Source organism: Dysidea avara, chromosome 1 (genome assembly GCF_963678975.1).
Source record: "Dysidea avara chromosome 1, odDysAvar1.4, whole genome shotgun sequence".
NCBI lineage: Eukaryota > Metazoa > Porifera > Demospongiae > Dictyoceratida > Dysideidae > Dysidea > Dysidea avara.
This window is the reverse complement of record NC_089272.1, coordinates 20,468,083-20,493,232: the sequence shown is the minus strand read 5'-3', so window position 1 is coordinate 20,493,232 and position 25,150 is coordinate 20,468,083. Positions and strand designations below refer to the sequence as shown.

Genomic DNA, 25,150 nt, shown 5'->3' with positions numbered 1-25,150 from the left:
AGATTAATTTAGAGTAGGTTTCTGACGGATGGTGTTTTGTACTTCTACAGGAAGGTTAAATATAAAGCTATCCAATGTGACTTGTGCTACACGCGGGTACATGCCAGTTGTGATGGTGTGTCTGAAGAAGATTATCGCATCTTTCTATTAACATTGCTAATGTGGCATACTTCTGTGAATTAAATCGTTGGTACAGTTGTGTCAAACAACTCACAGCCATCCGCATTAGATCTATTTCCACTCCAGATGAAGCCAGCACACACTCTGATCAAGAAACCAATGAAACTCAACCTATGCAGACTTAACTTGCAAAGTTCAAAGTTTATTTGAGCAGACAATGCAATTAGAAGTCAAAGTTACTGATATATTAGAGTCCCTTAAGCAGCTAAATGTACGTTCTCCCCTGCCTTTCTTCCATCCACAGAATCCTCACTGTTTCTTGATGCTGTTAATGAACTCTCAGATCGTGAAAGTCAAAAGTGCAATCTATAACCTGCCAGAGAGCCCTACTCCAAATATGAACGCTGATACATCCATCCTCAATGACTTGTGTAATTTCCTGGGTGTAGACGTTCAAATTTCTTCAATCACTCGACTTGGCAAGGAGTTGACAAATAAGATTAGACCCTTACATATATGGTTGGACAAAGCGGGAAATAAATGGAAAATCTTATCTCGGTTACCACAACTTAGATCTAATACCAAAAGGAAAATTGTATATGTCAACCCTGACATGACTACAGCAGAGAGGAAAACTAACCAGCTATTGCAAGAAGAACTAAAAGAAAGAAGAAAGAAAGAGGAAAGAAGTCTAGTTATCTGGAAAAATAAGATACTGTAGTATCATTGAGTGTTATTAGGAATCAATAAATCTCTAACCCACAGCACATGGCTTAAACTACTGATGGTATAGAAACTTAACACATACACACACTCTGTAACATTAACTAGATATTGCAGAATCGTCAAACATGATGGAGCAATTACAAATAATAAATAATATAATAATAATAGTGTGACAGGTAGTATAAGCAGGTGTAGCAGCTGGAAAGAACTTATAATTTTGTAGTGATTGTGAAATAAACTATATTAGAAAGTAATTTAGCTATGTTAGGTTGTCCTAGAGTGGTTAGTTTAGGGATATTCTATTTAAAGATCGCCCTGAGGATCGACTGAGTGTTGTCTGTCATTGCGATTGCAGAGTTCCTACAAGGTGAGGGTTATATAAATGTTATAGAGTGTATAAATAATAGTAAAAATGTTTAGAATGTAATTTTCGCTTATTCCGGTATTTTGGTATTCCATTCCTCCTTTTATAGCCTCCCCTACATGTTCAGCAAAAATTGAAGCTATACATGTTGTAAAACTACAAGTTCAGCAAAATTTAATGCCATACACAACTGAAGCCATACACAACTGACATGCTTATGTTTTAAATCACAAATGCTATGCTCATTCATCTACCCTATTTATGGATATCACAAATGCTATGCTCATTCATCTACCCTATTTATGGAAGAGTTTACTGCCTGCCCTATGATTTCCTCAGTTGCCCATTATTCATCCAAACTTATTCTCTCCATATTGTATATTATATGATCTATATATTGTCATGTCATACATGATCTCATGTACATACAATATAATCTCTTTTGCAATTGTGTTCTTGTTGCATGATAGTTGTGTATTGTCACGTACACTACTGGCTTTGTGGAAGAATGTTTTGTGATTAACATTAGAAAAAGAGTAAGCAATATAGAGCTTGGTGCGGCGGAAGGGTGGATAGCTAGGTAAATAAAAAAATGTATATATATATTATATGTACCACTTTCACACCTCAGATCAAAGGAATTCCAGTGCATATATATCATATTGCACTGACTCAAAATGTTAACAAGATATACGCACTGCTACCAGTGTGTATATCTCGTTAAGGCAGTGTGTATATCTCGTTACACACTGCCTTAACAAGATATGCGCGCTGCCACCAGTGTGTATATCTCATTAACTCGAGACATTGTACACCTAACAGGAGTGCACACTATATCCAGAAATCATCAGATTTCTTTGATGTTATACTGTTATCCTCTTCTGTTATAGAGGGAATCAAGCAAGCTGTGATTGTGGGATTGAATTTTGCCAAAAAAACCTGTGATTGTGGGATTCAATTTTAATACATCAACAGTAATTTGCTTTATACTTTTGTAAATGTAGTAATTAAAGAAACATAATAAACACTAATCTCTTAAAATTACTATTTTAGCAAAAGTAAAATCAAACTACTGTTTGATGTATTAAAACTGAATCCCACAATCACAGCTTGTTTGGCAAAATTCAATCCCACAATCACAGCTTACTTGGTTCCCTATAAGAGAAGGGCATAACAAGTAAAGATTTTGCCAATTAGGTAAATCTGCATGCTAAAGTTGAACATATTAGTTATACGTACCACAGGTACTTGTGCTTTGCCTGTACGCACTTGCCCTCGGGCACGTGCGTATATATCAGGCAAAGCACTCATGCCCGTGGTATAACTATTACATACATACATATGTATAAGCACATATGTGTAATTTAATCCTCAATAAATGGTGGCGGTTGCCACTATTCCCAGGGGTGGGTCCCAGCAACCAACATGTTAACAGGTTTTGGCAAATGAATTTGGTCCTTTGGCAATTGAATTCATCACTTTAGCAAATGAATTCGTCCCTTTGGCAATTGAATTTGTCACTTCGGCAATTGAATTCGTCGCTTTGGCATTAGAACTCGTCCGTAACAAGATTGGCAGCTGGAGAAAACACGAAAACATGATGTAGCAGCTGCTACAAGATCTTGTTCAGGTACAACTGTCATAAACAACTCTTTATAAGGTGACAATTCTTCCACTACAACTTCTTCAGCAACAATGGCAACTGTACTACACTATTAGCGATGGGCGTGGTCACTCGTGAACAAGCTAATTAACTTGCCAGACAACTTGTGTACAACCAGCTTCAATTACCTTCTAGTGTTTCAAGCGTAACTCTCCATGGCGAAAATGATTTACTTTGTGATAAGCGGTTGTTTTCTTGAAGACAATTTAATTACGACGAATTCTTGTGCTAATGCGATGAATTCAATTGCCAAAGTGACAAATTCAATTGCCAAAGGGACGAATTCATTTGCCAAAGTGATGAATTCAATCGCCAAAGGACGAATTGAATTGCCAAAACCTGTAATATCGTGTACTACTCCAGCTTGTTTCAGTAATATTTATCGATGTGCTATGGTCCCTACCCTAGCTGAAAATTCCAAATTTTCTGTGTACTTGTTTGTTAACTTTTTTGTAAATAATTATTATGACTGGCGAACCACACATACCACATCCATAGATAATATACTCCCTGGATTGGAAACTAGCAAGCACCACTGGTTACAGGCTGGTTTTGTGCTCCCTTCAATAACAAGACAAGTTTCTCTGGGCGAAACAAGACTCACCACTGGTAAAGGGTTCTTTCTCTCAAGATGTTTTGGAAGCCAACAGCAATTTTCGAGGCAAATTAACTCTTTACTGCGCGAACAGTAGAAGCGAAACTGAATGCGAGATGTGATGGTTTGAACACATTCAAGGAAAACACCGAAACCCTATACGCTATGCCATTCACACCCAAACCAGTCCACAGAGCATTATTTGATAACTTTGTAGTATAAATTGTGCAGCGACACTTTTAGAATCACAGAGAGAATGTGCTTCCCGGTTTTGTCAAAATGCCATCTCAAAAACTTGCCAAAAAAGTTATGGGAAGGCATATTATTTAGCCGAGGCTATTCTTTATAGCATAGTTGACCTTCTGATACTTTCTTTTTCTACCTACAGCACTTAGTTTAGCCAAGAATAAGCTTCCCCCAAAGCATGTAATCTGCCATTGTAAGACTTCTAACCAAAAGTGACGTGAAGTGGTCAAACTTACCAAAGCAATTATCATAACAACACCACAAGTGATTCTCGATACAAAATAAAGTCGTTAATGCCATCGTTTGGCTGTAATAGGATTAAATTTGTTAAGGCGCAAAACCAGCAGGTTCTTGTACAAAGTCTATGGGCGTGTGGCGCAGTTTCCAATCCAGGGGGTATATTATCCATGCCACATCTGAAATGGTGCTGTGTGCTCCAGCTATATCAATTATTATCTGAAAAGTGAAGTATCCGTTGTCAGCTATGTTCAACCCGTTACACAGCATTTTGAATCAACAACTGCTTGAAAAGCACCTCTGCAATCCACGCAAACCGAAAGAAATGGCGCCGCACGCCCCAGTTATATCAATTATTGTCTGAAAAGTGAGGTATCTATTATGCTTCTTTGTTGGCTATGTTCAACCCATTACACAGCAGTACGAGTCAAGAACTATACAAAAAGCACCTCTGCAATCAAAGTAGCCACTGTGAGAAAAACAGACGAATTCCGTTATGAATGGAAGCCATCATGTGCTACCGCCAAATCGACACTTTTCGCTGTCAGCAAAGATGAATGGGACACAAAGGAGGACACGGGTAAGTCCAAGAAGAATGCATTGTATGTACTGTGATATGCCAAAAGGCACCTCTCAGGCCGAAGTGACGTCAAACTGTGAAAAAAATCAAGCCCATAGCCTTAGCCGTTGTCGAGTTACACTTGTCTGAAGGCATCAGTCAGTCAGTTACTCAGTCAGCCAGTCACTAGAAATTTTTTAAATCTTTTTTTTTTAAATTCCGTAGCAATTTGAAAGCATTTCAGGTCGATCTGAAGGCTTGTTTGTGCTTAGTTTTGCCTAACTATGCAATACTGCCTCATTGTCGTCAGGGCCAATTGAGGCTGGGTTTTGGGTGATGTTATTTCATGGGCCACGCCTACTCCTTTGTGGTCCCTACTATACAGTACTATCGTACTGTGTGATTATATGTACTGTTCATTCACAACGCAATTAATGTATGCTGAGTATTAAGACACTTACACTAGCAATCTCAGCATTCTGAGCAATCAATGTGATAAACTCCAGGTCAGCAATCCCATCCCTTCTGTATACTAAGTCTAACATGGCATCATTTACTACTTCATCATCATCATCATCATCATTGCTGTGATCTCTCCTGACTATACTTTCCTTAAATATAGCTTCCAGTATACAAAATTTGTTCCTTTCTTTTCTGCCCATTGTTTCATGTGTACTACCATAGGAGGATTGCTGTATGTATGGACACAATATGGATACTGCATATAAAGTGTAAGATATTATTCACACTTCACCTGTACATAAATACGTATGTATATAAATTTAATGGGCCCAATAATTATTATTGTGCTTTTACCCAATTAAAATGTGATATAGCAATAACAACACATTGTGCTAGGTCCAAAATCCAAATCATCTCAATAGAGGATATGTGCTAACTTTATGACTGAAAACATTCCAATAAAAAGTGATGTTTTCTTACATCAATATGGTGACCGAATGTATTGTAGGTATGCACAGAAAGTGCGAATCGCAAAAAAAAACAACAGACCAGTTATAAGAGTTTCTCCAGAGCGATAGATTCCTTTACATGTATAACAGAGTGACTGGAAGGAGGAGCCCCATTTGTAGTTCATGTGGCGAGCTATAGTCTGAGCCACATTTATTACCCGTACTTTTGTATGGGATTCACGATAGTCGTTCACCATCAAAAATTCTTGGGCATGCTGTTAATTGATCATTTTTCGTCCAATAATAATATCCTCTATTGTAAAATATAAGTAATAAATCTAAATTGTTTAATATTCGCTGAATTGTTTGCTATATAAATATAGAGCAGGTCAAAACCAAGTCAGAGTAATGCTTAACTGTATCTCATCTACTTCCTCTTTAAAATCTACATATTCTATATTGGATCATGTGCATAGATAATGACATGTTACTTAACAGCGACAGTGGAAGAGTACTGCCTCAACATTTTTCAAAAAACAGGTCTTGAGAAGATGAAAGTAGAGCATGGAAGCAGTCACTAATCAATTTAAATGACTGCACTATTAGAGTATTGACTGTTCAATTAGAGTATTGCAATTGTTGAGCTCTTGCAGCACACACGTCTCTTTAAAGCACAGAGCAGATAGACTAGCCACCATATTACAGTCCTTCCTACCTTTAGTGATCAGTTATTGTGGAAGTAGTAATACAGCATGAAAAGTTCTCTAAGTCATCCAGTTACATGGAGTTTTTGGATATAAGAGAATCTACGAATAAAGCTTGCCTACAGCACAGTCCATTTATAACTTCACACACGCGTGGTTTTTTTTTGTGTGACACCATGCATTGTTCTGCATGGGTAAAACAAATTTCATGCGTGGCTGAAGATATGCGTGGGTACACAATAAACCAAATGTGGGTGCCATGCTCCAGAGAATGCCACAGCCACGTGTGGACTATTTCTCCATGCATGTGTTTGTTAGTGATTATTTATCCTGTGATGCATTGCTCTAGAGAAGAATAATGGTAGCTACTATTGTTAAACTATTATTGCTAAGTTTAAATGTATTTTTTTCAATACAGGTCTGCTCACTAGTCTGGACCAGCAGCAGGAACGAAGCTCTGTATAATTTAATTGTACATGTATATGTATTGTGTTACATTAGTACTGCATCCTGCATACACTTAACTACTGAGGTTGAGGTTCACTTGTGGTAAAGGCCAAAGTTGGGTAGATGTACTGTACATACAGTAACTAGCTACTAGGCTGTACCAGCATCTTGAATACTTATCAGTAACCTGCATCAATGCCTCAACACTGCGAAAGCTACGAGGTACTGTACCAGATTAAAGGTAATGTAGCTCAAATGAAATAAAAAAAATTTTAGGGTGTGGTCAGTACAGCAGCTGGAGGAATGTCCAGCTGATGATGACACCAATGAAGGGAAGCCGTGACGAAGTGCAGTTATCAACCTATAGCTAAAAACGCAGCACAAGGTAAGGTGAGCACAATACCTATACTTATAGTGTTATATCAGCCTGACAGGTTTTGAATTACAATTGAGGAGGTTCTAGTCTACCTGTGGCTAGCGTGTTAGTGTCACTAAGCACAAAATACCTCCATCACGCGACATCGCTGCATGGCAAACGCAATGTGGCTGGCTGTGTGGTTGCATGTCACATGCGGAGCCATGTGTGGAAATGTGAAGTTGTACAGTAAGTGGACTGTACTGTATGTTACTGTTTTCAGCTCATGCTTCTACTTTAATAAAAACAGTTCAGATTAGGGCCATATCTGGGTCATGGGTCACCTGGGTCATGCAGTGATGCTGACTTGGTGATGTAGAGTTCTAGAACTCCTTGAACATACAATTATATATGCAGTATACACTGCAAATGCATACATGTACATACATGCATAAATATGTACATTTACTCACCTCAGCTATTCTTACATCACTGATCAAACACAGATCCCAAAACAATGCCTCCTGTAACAATAATGCAATCATGTCAATGATTTAATAATAAAATCTACTATCATAAAGTCCGCAAAATTTAATTCACACAATAATGAAATGATCAAACTGTACCTAGAAACTTGATACTGTGTGGTTCATTAACATATTGTTTGAGATGTGCTGTATGATATAGTGATATTTAATAATATTACTTACAGCAATGAGAATACTGACCCATTCCAGGGGAGAAGGGTAGGTAGGTAGCTTTCCAAGAATTTCTGGAAACTCCCTTTGAAATTTAGATTTCTTAGTTTATAGTAGGAAATGATCACACCATTTAGTTTGAAAGCACAACAGTAGTGAGTAATAACATACAGTACAGTACAACAATTTGTTATACAGTATGGTAGTACTGTACGTATATTAGGGATCATAGGTTTTTTCTGACCAAAAACACCAGCTTCACAATACCATCCTGGTGCCTTAGTAGTATTGGTTATAGTTATAAAACCAAGCCCAAAAGAAAACAGCTAAGGCTATGGGCTTGATTTTTTTGCTGTTCGACATTGCTTCAGCCTGACAGGTTCCTTTTGACATACCACAGTACATACAATGCACGCATCACGGACTTACCTTCATCCTCATTCTTTTTGTTGACAGTCCAAGGTGTTAATTCGCAGTAACGCAATAGCTTCTTTACATTTGTAAATGGAATCGTATGTATTTTCCATGGTGACTGGATTGATTGCAGAGGTGCTTCTCCTACTGTTCTTCAGTTTGTAATGCTGTGAAATGGGCTGAACATGGCTGAAAGTGAAGCATAATGGCCACTTCACTTTCAAGTCAGTAATTGATAGTTGGGGCACGTGTTCAGTCAAAAAAAAAACATTATCTCTGGTGCCATCTTTTCTTTTGATGCAGTATGCGCAAGTTCACCAGTCATAATAACATTACAAAAAGTAAACAAACAACTATAAGGAATTTTAATTTCAATTAGGGATCATAGGGAAACAAGGGAGGTTGCCTACACCTGCAGATATACTAGTGGACATTTGATCCCTAATTCAGTCATGGGTATAGACTAAATCACAACTGAAAACTGTGATAATGATAGCTATATCTATGCACTACCGTATAGCTGGTTATTTTCAAAACAGAAAATTTTGCACAAGAAGCAAAATCTGAATTTTGAAGGATTTTAATTTCGAAGAGTGAATATTTCGAAGTCCGGATGGATTTCAAATAAATGAAAATTCGTGTCACAAATTATGAAAATGTGTGAATGTTCGCCAAAAACTGACTTACTGATGGAATGATCCCCATCCCTGTGCACTGGAGAGAAGACTGAGAGAGTCTCAAGTGGCTGAGTAAATTTACTGGCTAGTGATCGTGATTGATCATAGCTAGCTATCTACCATAGATTCTAGAGCAGATGGCATCAATTCCCATTCTGTTTTCTGGTTAATGATACAGTTTACCCACTATCATCAGCAATACTGAGCTAAAGCACATGCGAATCGCCAAAAGTTGGATTGTTACTTTCAATTGTGGGAATTTATTTTCGAAGAACAACCAGACGTGGGAATTTATTTTCGAAGAGAAGGGCCTCTTTGAAGTATCCAAAAATAAAAACCTTTCGAAAATTACCTGCTATACGGTACTTATATCCACTCTCCATCCTTATCCTGGCTGCTATTCTGGCCCTAGCCTCTGGCAACCTGTAGTGACAATCGGCATGGCTGTTGACCTGTCCAGTGAGGTGGGCCAAGTAAAACACTGTCTGTGATGGTGTGATATTGTATTTAAGCACATCCGTGGGTCTTATAAGGTTGTATGGTCTTTGGTTTCCACTGCTTTCTCTGTACATTTTTACATACTATTAATTGCCCACTACCACCCTTCATCCCTATGACAATGCTTGTGGTACAGTTATCCCGCTAACACTATCTAATCCAAAACAGCCAAGCTGTAAAAAGTGTGCGGCCCTCAAAAAGGCTATGGTGAAAAAAGATGTGAAATCCAAGGTGGCGGCCAAGAAATGGCTGTGATGGTAGGTTAATAGTAAAAATTTTAATAACGACAATTTAGGCGAATTTTGGTGCCACTTGGTCTTGGCACAAAATTAACCTGAATTGTCGTCATTAAAATTTTTAACATTAACCTACCATCACAGCCATTTCTTGGCCGCCACCTTGGATTTCACATCTTTTTTCACTATAGCCTTTTTGAGGGCCGCACACTTTTTTACAGCTTGGCTGTTTTGGATTAGATTTCATTTCTTTTTGCATCAAGACACACGGTAGTGTGTTGTGCGGCCCAAGAGGCCGGCGCGTAACACCCGTGAGTATATTGACAGGAAGAAAGAAAACACAATTTTCGCACCTCCGTAGCTCTGTGCTTCCTTGATGAAACAAGACGATTTTTGCTGTGGACATGCCCTCCAACTGCAGCACTCCACATTCCAAATTTGAGCGAAATCGCTTCGCGCGTTCCCAAGATATGCGACTTCAAAAATTGGCTCAGTTTCTTCGTTTTTTTTTCTTGTCGCACACTTACAAAAACTACTATAAAATGCGAACGCCACATTCAATTGTCTTGAAATTTGGCACACAGAAGGGGGATATAAAGGCGCATCTCGGTACCAACTTTGGCTGGAATACGATAAACAGGCAAAGAGTTATGAGCGATTATTCACGACAAATAACACCAATATGTTGTCACACCTACAGGGTAAACCGCTTATGAGAAGAAGCTGAAAATCGGTGGGTGAATAGGTTACCTATTGAACCTCAAACCTTTTGTGGTTTGAAAGAAATCGAGCTAAAAAACAGGAAGATACAATGAAAAAACCAACAGTGTGTAACAATTACGCAATCGAGATTAGCTAATAAAAAAAACGACTGCTCGCCATGCCTACCAGATAAACCACTTGGGGTAATGCATTAAAAATTGTTGTACAGATGGAGTAATCATCTTAGAAAGGCTCATCAATGGTGTAGAAGAATCAGACTTAAAGCCACGGAGTTATAACACGAAATCCAACTTGGTGCAGTAAGTGCGAGATCGAAATACTCTAATAGAGCAGTCATCCTAATAGAGCAGTCACCCTGAAGAGAATTCAAGAGATCAGCTAGACACAAGAAACCTGTATAGAGATCAGCTACACACAAGTCACCCTGTAGAGAGATCAGCTAGAAGAAATCACCTTGTAGAGTTCAGCTACAAAGAAACCACCATATAGAGAGTTCAGCTGCAAACAAATCGCCCTGTGGAGAGATCAATAGAAGAAGTTACCTTGCAGAGAGTTCAGCTACAAAGAAACCATCATGTAGAGAGTTCAGCTACAAACAAATCTCCCTGTAGAGAGACTAGCTAGAAGAAGTTACCTTGTAGAGAGTTCAGCTACAAAGAAACCATCATGTAGAGAGTTCAGCTACAAACTAGTGACCTTGTAGAGACATCAGCTAGAAAAGTTACCTTGTAGAGAGTTCAGCTACAAAGAAACCATTCTGTAAAGAGCTCAGCTGCAAACAAATCACCTGTACAGAATTCAGCTACAAACAAATCACCCTGTACAGAGGTCAGCTAGAAGAAATTACCTTGTAGATAGTTCAGCTACAAAGAAACCACCATGTAGAGAGTTCAGCTGCAAAGAAATCACCCTGTAGAAAATTCAGCCACAAACAAATTGCCCTGTAGAAAGATCAGTTAGAAGAAGTTACCTTTTAGAGAGTTCAGCTACAAAGAAACCATTCTGTAAAGAGCTCAGCTGCAAACAAATCACCTGTACAGAATTCAGCTACAAACAAACCACCCTGTAGAGAAATCAGCTAGAAGAAGTTACTTTGTAGATCGTTCAGCTACAAACAAATCACCCTGTAGAGAGATCAGCTAAAAGAAGTTACCTTGTAGAGAGTTCAGCTACAAAGAAACCACCATGTAGAGAGTTCAGCTGCAAAGAAATCACCCTGTATAAAATTCTGCCACAAACAAATTGCCCTGTAGAAAGATCAGTTAGAAGAAGTTATCTTCTAGAGAGTTCAGCTACAAAGAAACCATTCTGTAAAGAGCTCAGCTGCAAACAAATCGCCTGTACAGAATTCAGCTACAAACAAATCACCCTGTAGAGAGAGCATCTAGAAGAAGCTACCTTGTAGATCGTTCAGTTACAAATAATTCACCCTGTAGAGAGAGCATCTACTAGAAGAAGTCACCTTGTAGAGTGTTCAGTTACAAAGAAGCCACCATGGAGGTTTCTGTAATCAATATATGTATTATAATTTGTACATTTACTAATAAAATATTTAAAGTACATCTACTTCATCTTTTCTTCTTCCTGTGGTAAAAAAAAAGATAGGTTAAAAAAGTCCCAAAGCTGGCCATAGGCCAGCTTTGGGGTATACAAATACAAAAAGAAATGAAATCTAATCCAAAACAGCCAAGCTGTAAAAAAATGTGCGGCCCTCAAAAAGGCTATGGTGAAAAAAGATGTGAAATCCAAGGTGGCGGTAAAGAAATGGCTGTGATGGTAGGTTAATGGTAAAAATTTTAATAATGACAATTCAGGTGAATTTTGTGCCAAGACCAAGCGGCACAAAAATTCACCTGAATTGTTGTTATTAAAATTTTTACCATTAACCTACCATCACAGCCATTTCTTGGCCGTCACCGTGGATTTCACATCTTTTTTCACCATAGCCTTTTTGAGGGCCGCACACTTTTTTTTTACAGCTTGGCTGTTTTGGAATAGATTTGTATACCCCAAAGCCAGCCATAGGCCGGCTTTGGGACTTTTTAACCTATCTTTTTTTCTTTACCACAGGAAGAAGAAAAGATGAAGCAGATGTACTTTAAATATTTCTGATTTTATCAGTAAATGTACAAATTATATATATATAATACATATATTTATTACAGAACTCTCCATGGTGGTTTCTTTGTAAATGAACACTCTACAAGGTGACTTCTTCTAGCTGCTCTCTCTACAGGGTGAATTGTTTGTAGCTGAACAATCTACAAAGTAACTTATTCTAGCTGATCTCTCTAGAGGGTGATTTGTATGTAGCTGAACTATATACAAGGTAACTTCTTCTAGCTGATCTCTCTACAGCAAGATTTGTTTGTAGCTGAACTCTCTACAGGTGATTTGTTTGCAGCTGAACTCTCTACATGATGATTTCTTTGCAGCTGAACTCTCTACAAGGTAACTTCTTCTAGCTGAACTCTCTACATGGTGGTTTCTTTGTAGCTGAACTCTCTACAAGGTGACTTTTCTAGCTGATCTTACTACAGGGTGATTTGTTTGTAGCTGATTTTTTTACAGGGTGATTTGTTTGCAGCTGAGCTCGTTACAGAATGGTTTCTTTGTAACTGAGCTCTCTACAAGGTAACTTCTTCTAGCTGATGTCTTTACAGGGTCACTAGTTTGTAGCTGAACTCTCTACATGGTGGTTTCTTTGTAACTGAACTCTCTACAAAGTGACTCCTTCTAGCTGATCTTTCTATAGGGTGATTTATTTGTAGCTGAACTCTCTACAAGGAAACTTCTTCTAGCTGATCACTCTACAGGGAGATTTGTTTGTAGCTGAACTCTCTACAGGTGATTTGTTTGCAGCTGAACTCTCTACATGATGGTTTCTTTGTAGCTGAACTCTCTGCAAGGTAACTTCTTCTATTGATCTCTCTACAGGGCGATTTGTTTGTAGTTGAACTGTCTACATGGTAGTTTCTTTGTAGCTGAACTCTACAAGGTGATTTCTTCTAGCTGAACTATCCCTTTCCATAGTTGCATGAACTCCCTATAAGGTAAATTTTTCTAGCTGATCTCTCTACAGGGTGAATTGTTTGTAGCTTAACTCTCTACAGGTGATTTGTTTGCAGCTGAACTCTCTACATGATGGTTCTTTGTAGCTGAACTCTCTACAAGGTAACTTCTTCTAGCTGATCTCTCTACAGGGAGATTTTTTTGTAGCTGAACTCTCTACATGATGGTTTCTTTGTAGCTGAACTCTCTGCAGGGTAACTTCTTCTAGCTGATCTCTCTACAGGGAGATTTGTTTGTAGCTGAACTCTCTACATGATGGTTTCTTTGTAGCTGAACTCTCTGCGAGGTAACTTCTTCTATTGATCTCTCTACAGGGCGATTTGTTTGTAGCTGAACTCTTTACATGGTGGTTTCTTTGTAGCTGAACTCTACAAGGTGATTTATTCTAAATGAACTATCTCTTTCCATAGTTGCATGAACTCCCTACAAGGTAACTTCTTCTAGCTGATCTCTCTACATGGTGAATTGTTTGTAGCTGATCTCTCTACAGGGTGACTTGTTTGTAGCTGATCTCTATACAGGTTACTTGTTTCTAGCTGATCTCTTGAATTCTCTTCAGGGTGACTGCTCTATTAGGATGACTGCTCTATTAGAGTATTTCGATCTCGCACTTACTGCACCAAGCTGGATTTCGTGTTATAACTCTGTGGCTTTAGTCTGATTCTTCTACAGCATTGAAGAGCCTTTCTAAAATGATTTCTCCATCTGTACAGCAATTTTCAAAGCATTACCCCTAGCCGCTTTTCTGGTAGGCGTGGCGAGCAGTCATTTTTTTATTAGCTAATCTTGATTGCATAATTGTTACACACTGTTAGTTTTTTCGTTGTATCTTCCTGGTTTTTAGCTCGATTTCTTTCAAACCACAAAAGGTTTGAGGTTCAATAGGTAACCTATTCACCCACCGATTTTCAGCTTCTTCTCATAAGCGGTTTACCCTGTAGGTGTGACAACATATTGGTGTTATTTTTCGTGAATAATCGCTCATAACTCTTTGCCTGTTTATCGTATTCCAGCCAATGTTGGTACCGAGATGCGCCTTTATACCCCCCTTCTGTGGCCAAATTTCAAGGCAATCGGATATGGCGTTCGCGTGTTATAGCAGTTTTTGTAAGTGTGCAAAAAGAGGAAGAAAATAAGAAGAAAAAAACGAAGAAACTAAGCCAATTATTGAAGTCGCATATCTCGGGAACGCTTGAAGTGATTTCGCTCAAATTTGGAATGCGGAGTGCTGAAGTTGGAGGGCGTGTCCACAGCAAACATCGTCTTGTTTCATCACGGCAGCACAGAGCTACGGAGGTGTGAAAATTGCATTTTTGTTCTTCCTGTCAATATACTCACAGGTGTTGAGCGCCGGCTTCTTGGGCCGCACGACTTGATCTAAATATAATGGGAAAATGTAATGTGAGTTTTTGCATAGTGTGCTTAGTTGTATAAAGTTTTATGTGTAATGTGCATAGCACAAGCCAGCGGTGAGCAAAAGCTTCTTAAATTGCCATTAACTTTAAGAATACAAACTAGTTGGAATTTTGCTCAGCAGGTCACAATATAACAAGACAGAAGGAAATGAAATAACATTATATCCATAGGTAATTTCTAATAAAAGAAGAAATATTACAATAACATATTTAACAATTGCTTTTCACCAGCATGTGACTAGCATGTAATTGCTTGTAAGGGTGTGTGATTATTGTAAGAAAAAGGCAAATGGAGGCTACAGAAGCACATGCTTAAATGGTCATCGATATGAGGACTGTCAAGGGTTCTCAGTTAATTAATTTACAACATCTAATTTTTAAGGGACGGTGAATAGAGTGAGTGCTGACAGTAAGGATAAAAAATTTTAATCTCCTTCAACACATACAATAACTACACATACGTACCTTGCTCTTGTCACTACGAGCATACAAATAAAATCCATCAGGATCAACTTTGAATATAAGGGGTACTGCTGCCACTTGCTCCCCCTGTAGTGATGATAACAATAATAATAATTCATCCAAACTAAAAGGTGCTAACAGCGAGCAAGCCTGAGTTAGTATATCAAAGTGGCAGTATATGATACTAGTGAAGCTGTTAAACTTTGATGGTTTCACGTGGCCAGTGAAATAATTAATGTTACAACTCAGAAACGCATTAGTGTTACATGTAACACCTTAACGTATGACCAATTGATGCAATTTATAACACTCTTTAATGTCGTCCATTCACTCTATGTACACATTTGATTTATTCTTCCATAACATAGGATCACATGACATGCTCATTACACATTCCGTGAACCACTACACATTTCTGAATATGGCAAGGCAGTGATCTATGTTGTTAACTCTTCAACCATTTCATGAACTTTATGACAGCACAATAATTTATGCAACCACATAAGATTGTTTAAAAGCACACTGGAACCATGTGTAAGGTATCTCCTTTGCATTGTATACATGACCAGTACATTGATGACTTGCTAGTGTGGGGCTTGCCCAATAAAGACAATGATTTGAACTACTGTGGTCATAATTAGTGGCAACATCAATTGATCAAATATAGGCTATGTACATTTAATGGTGAACTGCTTAAAAAACACACACACAATTTATTTGCAATGACCTCATAGGACAGCATTGTTAAGATATGTTTTTAGGAAACTTTTGGTGTTCACATTTAAGATAAATATACTCTAATAGAAGAGTCACACGTCACAATTTGCTTACACATTACTATAAAATACTTGGCAGTGCTGTCAGCATCAATCTGGGGACAACATGCAAACCATATCCAAACCATGTACGTAGCACAATAGGATTAACTTAAGTAAATTAGATACCGTATAACTGTTTTTCGGGGATGTAAATAATATATTATATAAATTTCGTGGATTTTGTGAGGTATATATATAGGTATCTTGTGAAAATATATTTTATTGAAAATTGTCCAAGTAGACACGTGCGCAGTAACAATAATAAGTACACCATGGTTCATGGCGGTTATGCGTCTCTAATATCTATGGCACAATGCAAAGACAATCGCAAAAAATACATCCATGAAAATATCCAACTCGTACGTAGTGTACTTTTGAGACTTTCATAAAAATAACCTCCCACGTAAATATCCAGCTATATGGAAATAGCAGAAACATGACAGAGAGGATATGTCAGACTCAAATCTGTACATTAAATTCCGTGTGAATTGTCGCTTTTAAGAAAGTCATTTTGTAAATGATTGACACATTTTGGAATTATCAAATAAGCTGGTGAACTAACTACACACTACACAATGGTCTGATTATCAAGAGGCTTGAGTGCATTATTAAATGTACCACAAATGGAAGGCAACCACAAGTATGTACACTGTTCTCATACACATACCAGCTGTAGTTCCTTTTCACACACTTCAGCCTCCTTCATATAATGATTGTATAAGGAACAGTGATATATCTTGCATATTACACAAACAAACAAACAAAAAAGTGACATGACATTTATTACATTACAGCAGCATTTCATTTCTAAATTCCATGAAAGAGTTACTTAAAGTGTACCTATAAAGCAACCAAGAATTTCTCTATCGAGTTGCACTTGTTTCAAGTAGTCTATTAAATTTTTTTAGATGATTAAACACATTAGACTGATTCTTGGAAGTGATATTATCAAGAAACAATCTACAATATACCATGACAAGTTTTATAGCACAGTAGAGATGTATGTAGTACTTCTTCACTTATCCTGTTAGTGACATGTACCACATATCACACAGTACAAAACTACTCATAATTAATCTTTGTATGCAAATTTTATCTCAATGACAATAATACCGCCACTTGCTAACTTTTTTCCATTCAAATGTTTTGCACTAGTATGTAGGTCTCTCACCACACTTGTGTTGCCCAGTTCCCAATTCTATATGTTGTATTCCATCAAAACTCATTAATTTATAGAAGCTGGTTACCATCTTCTGACCCGGTTTGATGTGAGCTACATAAGCCATGAAAACATGCAATGTCATGCCATCTTGTGCAAAAGACTGAAAATAGGGATAATTGCACAACTTAAGTAGCTTGACTATGTACCAGTTCTACAACTAGTGTGCTTGATGCATAAAAATGGATGACCATCAAATACATTCATCCAGGTGCTGGACAAATATTAGTAAGCACTGCAATTTTTTAAAACAATCGAAGTCAGACACTAAAATACGGAGTTATTTCCGGTGTTTGAACAGTGGAGCGTTCAATGATTGGCCATCCTATGAAGGTAGGTTTGATGCAAGCCAGGGTTGGAGGGTGTAGTTTGCCTTGAGCTAACCAAAAACTTATCCTCACGCAGACTGTGTAAGTACTCATTATGTTTAACAGGAATATCTCAGTTAGCATTAGGGTAAGGTCAGATTCAGCTTTGGTTTCTTCTGGCAGTGTACAGTAGTTATTACACAGATTTCACAGTTAAGGTAAAAACTAAGAGAGGTGGGGGCAATTGGCATTGCATCATGGTGTAGATATACAGTCAGGGATCCCAGGCCAGGATCAGTTGTAATGGTTTTTTCCATTCAGTACCATTTTTTTGTCTAAGTTTTTTTATTCACGCGACTGCAGATACTTGATATATTTCATTTTGTTTTCATAGAGATCAATAGAGAATGAAGCAACACTGGGCAAAAAAAAGTTATTGAATTTGAATTTCAGCAGTAGCAGATATTACAACTTGTAAAATTGTACTTTATGTGCTGTAGTACTGTTTATGGTTCAGTTAGGAACTGAAACATTTCCACAAAATTTAAAGTTTAGATGATTAACTAGTAGCTCTCTTTTCACACAGGTAGTTCTCAATTGTGACAAAATAATTCCCTGGAGGTGATAATTTCATAATTGCACCTGTTAGGTTTAAGTAATCACACCACATTGTAAAGTATTAAACATTTCTCCAAGTGCATAACTTCCCAATCATAAACAAAAAGGTTCTGGGACAGAAAAAACAGTGACAGCTGAGTAGCCTATGAATAGTATGATAATTAGTTAGTTATGCCAACAATACCATCAAAGTGCTAATGCACTCTGTTGTATGGCTTTGTACTGCATACTTTATCACATATCCTTGTAACTTCATACAGAACATCACCATGACCAATGTTATAAAACCGTTTACTAAAAAATGCTTCTAGCAGTTTTTGCATGACTTTGTTCAAAGAGACATTTAAGGATTCATGTATATACAATCAGGAGTTTATGAGCACCAAAGGTGCAAAGGAGTGTGAAACGTCCATGAGGTTGTGTGGTAACAGTGCCAGACTGAAATTCAAAATTACCTTATATGTAATACCACTAATAGTGTTGAAACCTCACCAACCATGCCTTCGGCGCTTATAAGCTCCTGATACAACCATGATGATATTGCAAACACACAAAGTGCTTAAAAAGCAAGTAAATCTAATAAGTGCATTAATTAGAAAACCAGCCTAAACATAAAACATGTACCGTATAGCCAGAAATTTTCGAGGGACGAAACTTTCATGAATTTTGCAAGTGATGATAGCTTTGTGAAAATATAATCGTGAAATATTTCAGTTTATACACATAGCCTGCTTTCTAGACTTTCGTGAATTAAAAAACGTGAAAATTGTATTTTGCACAGTTTTTGCAAAAGTTTCATCCCTCGAAAATTTCCCACTATACGGTACTCTGTGTAATCTACAGGAATTATTTATTCTTTACTACTGTATACAACCCAGCAAAAATGTTTACAAACAACTTACAATGGACGATATCCGCAATGACGTTTTCTGACGTCACAAAACAAAATGGCCGTGCTAGTGTGGGGACTTTGTACAGGGAGGTATTGGGTGAGGTAGTGTTTCCCTATGATAGCGTTTATAAATTCGAAAAAGGGAAAAGGTGAGGCATATAGTATATAATGCAATACAGATAAGCCTAGTTGTGTCTGAATTTAAAAAATTCGGTCTGCTTTCCTTGTTGGAATGTGTTTTGCAATCGTCACGGTACGTGTACTACTTCTTACCTTTATCATCTCATGGTTCCAAGTTTAGAAAACTACAGACAACATTCATTTCGAATACTGTGTGCTAAAATCTCTTAAGCCCCCACCCACACTAACACGTCCATTTTGTCAATTATGACATCAAATTTTGTCATTGCGGATATCGTCCATTGATCTTTTATCTGCTTTACAACAAAAGATCGCTGGTTACCATAGCAACAGATGATGTAATTTAAAACATGCCAATGCATACTGACCGCAAATTATATGCAGAAAAATGTGCTGAATTCAATGGTGTGAATTAGAGCTGAAATGGACAGTAACTTTACTTTCCGGATATCCTGAACTAAGGATATCCTACAGATAGTGACATCAATAAAAACATATTTTTGCCATGAACCCACTTGCTATACTCATTATTTAGATCAGAAACAAACATAGTATTTGTACAACAATTGGGATTGTAGTATAATTATCAGTGTAAAAGCTTCGTATGATCATGAAATTGCTTGAAATTATTAGCAACTATCCTGATGGAACTTAAATTTAATCAAATACCACAGACTTATGAATACCGATTCATATTGAAGTTTATGATGCTCTGTACAGTACTATCAGGAACTTATAAGTGCTGAATGCACCTTGTGGTGCTTATGAGCTCCTTGTATAGTATAGTAGAAATGCCTTTAAGAAATGAATGTCATTAAAGGGTGACCAGTTCACCATGCATGTATGGAATAGGGAATGTTTCTCATTTTAGAGAGGTTATCTTGGTTCACTTTCTAATTGATGTTTATTCACAAATACTTGTTAATAAACAAATAGACCAGTAGACTAAGAGATAACAAAGATTTCTTCAAAGTGTCTAATTATATTGTTGTCAGTCACTAACAACAGTTACAAATTGTATCAAACAAAATGGTTTAGTTTGCTGAAATACTGATTTTTTTTCTAATAATATTGTCTACAGTATATGAGTATAGCTAAATATATTATGGTCAACGCATCTCCACCAATGCATGCATACATACATTGAATGCTTTATAAATGGATCCATTGTTGGGATAGTTACTTTTAAAAGTAACTCATTACATATTACTATTACTTGCAACTATGTGGTTACATTTACGTACATATTACTCATAAAATGTAGCAACTATAATACACTACTTTGTGTGCACAACCTTAAGCTGTTACGTGCGCAACTACCACCTTATCATCGTGCTGTTGGACAATGTGTAAATCCTGCGTTCAAGAAAAAGTAACAGTATTTTCTGGTCAATAAAACTTCATTCATTAGTTTGAGGTAAGCTTCGTTACTTCATTGTACAGTAGCAAGACGTTACTCAGTGGATTAGTAATGAGATAGTAACTTCTAAGTCTGCAGACAGTTGCAAGGCTGGAGGCAAAACAAAGCAGCACACGGCCACCATTTTACGCCATAATAACAACCTCACCAGTGGTATTCGTTACTTGCAGTATATAATAAAATTAAAGTCGTTATAGTACCTTTATTACTAAGGTAACACATTACACTTGCAAGTAAAGTAACTTGGGTTATATTACAGCATATTTCATTATATTATGGTACCGCTCAACTGAAACTTTGTCTCGATAGAGTGTGAGTGATTAAAAAACTCACTAATTAAAGGGTGCGGCACCCTTTTCACTTGCAAGTATTCATCCCGTTTTGTTTGAGATGAATACTCGTGAGCGAAACGGGTGCCACACCCTTTAATTAGAGAGTTATTTTATCACTCACCCTCTCGAGAGACGATGTTGCGTTTGAGCAGTACTGTACATAGTTACCACAAAGAGTAATAATATTGCGTGATGCATTACCCTCAACACTGAATGGATCATCGCTCAAGTTATGCTAAGGAGCAAATTATACCAAATCATTTATCTGTGGTAATCATACCAATATAACCAGACCATCTGGCTAAATAATAACCAGTCCTTGCAAGCTACAATGTGTGTGCATCTCTGGAACTGGACATTTTATATTCTTTAGGTTCATGTAAGCTGTTTGTATAGTTATAGTTGACACATTTGCAACTGGGAACAAGAATTTTGAGCATTGAAATTTACCTTGATCAGATGATAAAAATAGCTATTGTCAACTGTAAAAAGCTCTTAAGCACCGAAGGTGTAAAGGAGCACAAAACTTCTATGAGGCTGTGTGGTAACAGTGCCATATCCTTATCTGTTATTGAGTTATGCTTTTCTGAAGACATCAGGCAAGTAGGTAGGCAGTTAGTTAGTCAGTCAGTAGAAAATTCCATAATTTCATAGCAACTTATTGAAAGTGTATCAGGGCTGTCTTGGGCTTGATCACACCTAACCAATACTATGAAGGTGCTATGAAGGTACTTTTTCCAGTCAAGATTTTTTTCTGTAGGAAGCCTCTATGATCCTAATATACACAACATAAAAGTCAGAAAAAAAACAAAAACAGAGATAACCACAACTGGTTCTGAATTCCAATCTCGGCACTATACTCACACTATAACCCGTATGCATGACCTTGTTCCACAGTGCTGTGAGCTAACCACCTCTCCTAGTTTCTACCTTAACCTGACCCTAACCTTAACCGAGGTTTGCTTGTTAAGCATAATGATATCTCTCATTGTCTGTATGAAGATAAATTTATGGTGACTTGGTGTTGGCCCGGCTTTGCCGGGACAAGCGCTTTGCACTCTCCAACCCATAGCTCGCCTCGAACTCACCATGACTTACCTTCACACAACTAGTGTGAAAAGTTGCAAGGATCTTGCAAGTTATTTGTAAGCTACATTTGCATTTTCCTTGCAAGAATCTTGCAAGACTTTCAAGAATGTTGCAAGAAAAGGGACATGTTCCGTGCAAGAATCTTGCTTGAAGACTTGCAAGTCTTACACATATATTTCTCCCTGAGTGCTTGATAGTTGAGTAAAATGGATGGACTGCCGGTCAAATAGCCATTCTAGTTTTTAAAACAATATATACTGGCACAACCATATCCACTTCATTGTCTTTTTTCCCTTAGATCAGCAATTAATCTACGGAACATGCTAGTACCTACCACATATCGTACAGTAAAAAACTTTGGCAGAAAAGGTTTGGCCACTATTACAAAATTGGCAAAAAAAACTTTGGCGAATGGATCTTCACCTTAAATTTTATGATCTGTGATAACTACCACATACTGTACCGCTTGAATGCAACTTCGCTACATGCGAGTGCAAGTGATTAAACAACTCGCCAATTAAGGGGCGTGGCAACCTTTTTGATTATGAGTCTATATCCCTTACATTGAGGGATGACTTCGGGGATGATGATTCACGATGGAAACAGCTGCCACACCCCTTAATTTGCAAGTCTTTTAATCACTTGCACATAGCGACGTTGCGTTTGAGTGGTAGGTATACGTACAAGTTTAAGCATCGTTCGCTAGTTCTTGTAATGTCCAGAGGAATGCTTGAATTTTCATGAACTTTAGTGGGGTGATGAACGTCACAACAATCAATGGGAACACTTGCATGATACCTGTCAAGATACTTTGATACTCATAATTTCTGCTCATGTGATTGCTAAAAATAATTGGCAGATAAAACTTTGACGATTGTATGTCAAATACAAAGTTTTTTTTACTGCCAAAGTTTTTATATACGGTATTTTGACACTCCCACATACCAAGATCAGTCTAATGATTCAGTCGTAGCCACTGTGCTATGTGGCTTCCAGCTACCCACCTCCCTTAGTTTCTACCTTATATTTGCCCAAGTGGAGTAACTTCTATATATATTGAAGACAAAGGTGAAGAAGAAACCAAAGCTGAACCCGACTGTAACCCTAACCTTAACCTTCGGTTTTCCTGTGAACTACTTGTTACGTGCCCTAAAGTACAAGACCCGAGGCAAACTACTGGTCGCGTGCCCTAAAGTACAAGACCTGAGGCAAACTACTGGTCGTGTGCCCTAAAGTACAAGACCCGAGGCAAACTACTGGTTGTGTGCCCTAAAGTACAAGACCTGAGGCAAACTACTGGTTGCGAGCCCTAAAGTCGAATACACGGGGCATACTACTAAACGCGTGTCAACCCCTAGCTTGTGTATGTGTTTGATAGTTTATTTCTGGCCAAGCACTGTAATTTATAAATAAAATAAAAACATATACACATCACATAATTAGCTAGCTATTCAGGTTCCAAACTGTTAGAGCAGGCCAAGTCAATTGCCGGATCAAGCAAATTATGATGTCGAAGATGGTAAGATCTAGACCCTCGTAAACACATTATTGCTAAACGAAGTAAGGAATAGGACAGCCTACACCTAATCCAGAATAATGTCTAACTGTAAGGATTTTTCGGAAATAAGCATAGTAAGTCGTTTGTAAACTACAGTTGCTGCCGGTCCCATTCCACCACAGCAGGAGAACACTAAAGGAGATAAAGTACCCCTCTCAACCTCACGTCATACATACACTTTTTGTCAAGTTCAGCATAGCGAAAGCATAGTGAGAGAAATCTAGTGGACTGTCAGAATGATAGCCCTGGCAAAACATTTCCAGCTGCCAGAACAATAGCAACTTCATATTTAATAGCTAACACCTGTGCATTATGATCACACATGATTGTTTGGCTCATAATTCATAACAATTTTTTTCAAAAATCTGAGCAAGAAACTTAATGCTTTATGATGGTGCAATCTTGAATAGCTAATATGGGTAGTGGAACCTCTAGATCTCTTATAGGACCCTCAAGCTCCCTGTAAAGGACACTCAGTATACGTTTAATCTCCTTATCAAGGACAGTTTCTGTGGTCCCTAGCTATAGGCCTTTACTAATATTTTACCTCTGAGAAAGTAAAATTTCATCAAAATTAACTTGGCCCACAATGTCCCTTAAAATATAGGTTCCACAGTACGCTGGCTTTGAAACCGGCACCGATTGCAGAATTGTTGAAATATCTCTTCCCGTGCCGTAAACATTCCGTGGGCTAGAAAACTATTTGTAGTGACGCCGGATCAGCCGGATTGAGGAAAAAGATTAGTGTGGTTCAATTGCTGTTGAATCCGTGGCAAGGACAATAAAATTTTACTCACAAGGAGGCTTACGGAAACACTCACGGTACGGCATACTTTTTCAAGAATTCTGCAATCGACTGTATATATACAATGCGCCGGGCGGGTTGTGCAACTGACAATGTCTGGAGGCTTCACTAGATACACCCATACTGCCATAGTGTGAACTCACTCCATCCCTGGCCCATTTCCAAAGTGGTGTTCCAGCTGTGAGTATTTCAGGAACAACCGGTTTAAGTGCTCGTCGCCTGTTACTGAAACCTGTTTTACTCGCCATCTAGACCTTGCGTGACCGCGATGATCTTATATCGTCAAACTCCGGTAAAGTGTGCCCATTGTGTAGTCATCGCGTTCATCTTAGATTCCTAATTTGACTTGTGAGATCATAGGTGAGGTGTGGGATAATTAAGATGCGCTTAATCCTGGCAGTGACTGTCAAGATGTTAGCGCACTTTGAAATTTTCCAATCGATCACCTGGTGGGATGGGTAAAGCTGCCTCTGTTGAGTTCAAGCGTCTCAGTTGCCAATCTTTCGTCCATCTGAAGGAACACCTCTTACTCTTCCATACTGAGCTGGCTATACACTGTTGTCTAAGCTTGTAGCAGCACCAACAGAACACCTCACTTAGGTCATTTTTTATTAGCAACCGTTTGTGTATAAATATCTTGTAATCTTGCACATTTATCAGTTGTACTTAAGTGGCAGTGTTTTTTTTATTTTTTTATTATTATTATTTTTATATATATATATATATTTTAATTTTTTTATTAGTTTAACCAAAAGGTAAGGTGAATACAAAAGGCAAATATGCCTATATGAATACCACCTACAAAAACAATACAATACAAAACCAAAC

The 25,150-nt window shown here is 37.8% G+C and overlaps 1 protein-coding gene across 5 annotated transcripts in view; it reads right to left on the bottom strand.

The window, feature by feature from the left end:
• The window catches only part of LOC136258726 (1-phosphatidylinositol 4,5-bisphosphate phosphodiesterase beta-1-like), a 160,676-nt gene extending 135,969 nt beyond the window's left edge, over positions 1 to 24,707 (bottom strand). For 2 of the 5 annotated variants that reach the window (XM_066052073.1, XM_066052097.1), the window contains exons 1-4: positions 24,466 to 24,707; positions 15,126 to 15,209; positions 7,401 to 7,451; positions 4,972 to 5,202 (exon numbers count right to left, since the gene is read on the bottom strand). In XM_066052073.1, coding sequence (XP_065908145.1) covers positions 4,972 to 5,202; positions 7,401 to 7,451; positions 15,126 to 15,209; positions 24,466 to 24,570 — 471 coding nt within the window. In that variant the 5' untranslated portion in view covers positions 24,571 to 24,707. Of the gene's footprint in view, positions 1 to 4,971; positions 5,203 to 7,400; positions 7,452 to 7,637; positions 7,711 to 15,125; positions 15,210 to 24,465 lie in introns of those variants that run through there. The other 3 variants (XM_066052080.1, XM_066052089.1, XM_066052102.1) reach the window with 3 other exon arrangements.
• Between the last annotated feature and the right edge of the window lie 443 nt (positions 24,708 to 25,150).